Source organism: Betta splendens, chromosome 15, assembly GCF_900634795.4.
Source record: "Betta splendens chromosome 15, fBetSpl5.4, whole genome shotgun sequence".
Taxonomy (NCBI): Eukaryota; Metazoa; Chordata; class Actinopteri; order Anabantiformes; family Osphronemidae; genus Betta; species Betta splendens.
In genome coordinates, this window is record NC_040895.2 from 12,983,395 (window position 1) to 12,987,303 (window position 3,909).

Sequence of the window (3,909 nt, forward strand, 5' to 3'; positions counted from 1 at the left end):
GCACACACACACACACACACACACACACACACACACGCACAGGCCTGACCTAAGCCAGGGCACATGCCTGTGGCCTGTGTTAGTCTGTGGCCGGTGCAATGATGACAGGCACACACACACACACACACACACACACACACACACACACACACACACACACACACACACACACACACACACACACACATTCCAGGACATCCACAAACTTGAGGCTGCGTGGTACATTGTACTGCTGACAATGCTCCCATTTCTCCCTAATTACGCCGAAGAATGGAACGCTCCGCTCTGCACAGTAAGTGGAGCGTGTCTCTCTGAATGTGTACCTGCCTCCTTGTAAAGGCATCTTTAGTCAGCAGTAATAGAAAAACAAACTGTGCACATTCTTTATTTGAGCAGCAACACCACAGCGTGCAAACACCTGGAATGTAGCTTCGCTGTGAGTACAGGCCTCACGCACGCACGCAGGCCGGCCGGCGACTGTGGGTTCATATGTCACCGTGTTGTTTTTACTGTATGCGCTGCTCCAGCGGGTGCTTTGATGCTCGGGCACCCCGGCATGAAGCGGTGTTCAGGTTTTTAAAAGCCACCGCGTTTTCTGTCGTCGCACTTGAAACGAGCAGCCGAAGAGGTTATCTGGCTCTGTCAGGCATCACGAGTGTCTTTCCACCCCTTTTGATCTCGCACGAGAATCAAGCAGAAAGTACAATCATTTCTTTGCCATCTTGTGATCTAAACAGGTGTAATTACAGACATCAAGGTGTATTTGGGTGGATTCATAGCCTACATATTAGAGCACACCAGTTGCACAACTGCCAGGAATCGGGGAGTGCTGCGCAACCGGGGAGATGGAGAGTTGGAGCTCCTTTTTTTTATAAATCAAGTTGCATCACAAGAACCGAGCGCACTGTGGTCTGCCGCGTTTCAGGAATCCTTGTGTAGATTGAGTAAGTTGTAAGTAAGTAATTAGAGGCTTGAGCTTGAGCAACTAGCTATCTGCTCTGCTGCACATGAAGGCAACAAGCTATAATTAGAAACTAGCCAGCAACACCAAAGGGTTAGCTGGACACACACACACACACACACACACACACACACACACACACACACACACACACACACACACGCTGTCATTACCGCTTCACAGTTATCGTTTGATACATCAGCATCCTTCCGTGATTCTAATATCACAGCTCCCGTGGGTCATCGGCTGCGGCTCCAGTGAGAACCCCCTGCAAGTTGCTCGTGTCTCTATAAATATGTTCTAGGTGCGTGTGTCCCTGCACATATTTTTTTCGCAATTGTGTGCAAAGGGCTCGAGGAGCCAAACATTTAAACCATCTACTTGGTCTCAGCCGCTGATTTGTGAGACTGGGCTGCGAGTTCAGCACCACAGAGTGATTGTTGCTTTCCAAATGTTTCCCGCTGTTCCAGCCATTTTCGCATCAAATAAATTAGACCCTAACTGCTGCAGGAGAATTTATACCAGTAAACGGCGTTTTTCTTCAGTGATCTGTGTCAGTTTGTAACAAAATACGGCCGGAAAAAAAGTGTAAGGATATCACACGATGTTTAATAAAACAAATATATTCAAATTTCTATATATAACATTTTCTTATAAAACAATATATAACACATTTACAATGCATGCAGCACCATGTCTTAATAATACTGGTGTTGACAGAATTGAATAGCCCAATTAAGTGCCACCTCCAGGATAATATTTACAATACAGTAATTTACTGCAATAACTGAGGCTTGAAGTTCCATAAAAAGAGAAACAAAACAGATCTGCCATTGCCAATGACATAAATCAATCTTCCCAAGACTTCTGAAATGTCACTTTCTAGGTTCTGACTCCTCGTTTGCTGAGACATTGGATCAGTCCGTCTTGCACTGCTGCATCCCTGTGGGTGTATCACTTTTCCAAGAACCGTGTGTATCCTTCCGGGCGATGTGTTTGTATCAGCAACTTTGGCAGGAAAGAGTGTCTTAGGTGTTGGGTGTCTTCTGTGTGTGTGGGTGTCAGCATCTTTGGCGTACGCAAGTGTTTATCAGTGACTGTGACTGATTTCAGGGTTTGCTGAGTGTGTGTCTCTGTGTGGGCATGCGTGTGTGTGTGTGTGTGTGTGCGCGCGTCCAAGCATTGGTATCAGCGTCTCTGACAGGTGTGTAGGTTCCGGGCTGCAGTCCTGCTGACGCCCTGCTCCCGCTCTCCTTTGTCTGGTCGGCAGGTCAGGCCGTCGCCGCAGTCGCAGCGCTGGAACAGCTCCAGGCCGTGGGTGCCTTTCCTGCGGTGGCGGGTGCACACCTGGCCCTCTGTCAGCACAGGCTTACAGATGCGAGACCAGAAGTGTCTGGCGCAGCACAGGCCCTCGGAGCAGTCCGCGGATCTCAGACAAGTGTCCCCTTCCTGACCTACGGAGGAGTGAGCACACAGTGTCCATCAGACTGCACCACCGCCGCTCAAATCTGACAACGAGGGATGATTGTCAGCAGGATTTACCTTTCACGGCTTGGGGCTGGTGGCTGTGGCCGGTGGGCGGCTTCTTGGCGTGATGCTCCAACGTGGCGTTGTGCTTTTGCAAGCCGGTTGCGATGGATGCATCTGTGCCGTCGATGTCATTTGCCTGACAAACACCTTTAAAGGTAGAAAGGAGCTTTGAGTCAGCCACGTTGTGTTGCGTTAGAATTGATGGATATCGCTGGACAGTGGGACAAGCTGCCTCTGCTCACCGTTACTGCACCGGTTCCCGACGCAACACATGGAGTCCCTTGTGCAACGCTTCCGGTTCTTACGGCACGGCTGGCAGGCGCTTCGGACGTCGTTGCAGAATTCGTCACCTCCGCAGTCTTCATCATCCGCGCAGACGCTCCACTGCTATAATAAAGTAAAAACAAAAGCAATGTCGTATGTAGGTTTCGTTTTAAAGCTCGTCATAACGAAACTCGTGCCGTTGCGCACGGACTCCACTTTTACGCACGGAGGAGTCGCTTACCTGCAAGGTGTCTACCGGTGATTTGTGGCCCGAGCTACCGGAGGGAGAGGTCCTCGGACTCGGACTGACCGTGTCCGAGCCCTTGGCACCCGAAGCACCGGGTAGGTTTTTGATGGCGTTGGGGTTTATCGGGACCGTCGCCGCGTAAACGTCTCCAAGGTATCCAAACAGCGTCAGATACACAGCCAAGAAGCGCCGCGCCGAGGGTACCTGCATGATTCTCCTCTGAGGTTCTCTGCTGTTTTGCAGACACACGGAAAAAAAAATCCCGAAAGACAAAGTCCAACGCGGCCTTAAATCCTGAATCCCAAAGAGAGTTTCGGCACGATGCTCCGCCGTCTCGTGTCCCACAGCTCTGGGATGATCTCTTTATACATGTGGACCTGTTTGTCTTCCCGCCCCTTGCTGTGCACAACAAAGCCGGAGGGGTGGAATTTCAAAGAGAGCCCCACTGTACGGAAATGGCCATCTATTCCCCCTGCACAGGACCGCGTCTCACAGTGTTTGTGTAATGGTAATGACCCGCAAACTCATTTTTACCGGCGGCGACCTTTTTCAGTATAAACTTTTAATCAAAATGTTAATAGAAACAGATCTAAATAAACCGTGCACTGCTGCTGTTAAAGAGTCAAATGGCACAGAGCAAGGAATAAAAAACTCATCTAAAAGTTGCTCCATTACGCTGAAATGTAATTATTCCAATATGATTTTAGTGGCGTGGTTTCAGGCTGTTTAATTCGTTAATGACCACACATTTAAATACATTTTATTTTGCTTACTAATATACGTATAAATTAAACAAACAATTCTTCATCGCAGCACATTTTATTATTTAATGACGCACTGCAGCGTTAAGGTTGTAGTAAAAATGTAATGTTTGTTACTTTCTCTGTAAAAGTTATGTTTCAGATTC

At 48.5% G+C, this 3,909-nt stretch overlaps 1 protein-coding gene across 1 annotated transcript; it reads right to left on the reverse strand.

Moving 5' to 3' along the window:
* Positions 1-1,550: 1,550 nt before the first annotated feature.
* On the reverse strand, positions 1,551-3,395 carry LOC114870804 (dickkopf-related protein 1-like). Its single transcript, XM_029175891.3, has 4 exons — positions 2,997-3,395; positions 2,734-2,878; positions 2,504-2,638; positions 1,551-2,415 (listed from the first exon to the last, which is right to left on the reverse strand). Exons 1-4 carry the CDS (start codon positions 3,210-3,212, stop codon positions 2,150-2,152), a joined length of 762 nt encoding a protein of 253 aa, XP_029031724.1. The 5' UTR covers positions 3,213-3,395; the 3' UTR covers positions 1,551-2,149.
* Positions 3,396-3,909: the final 514 nt, after the last annotated feature.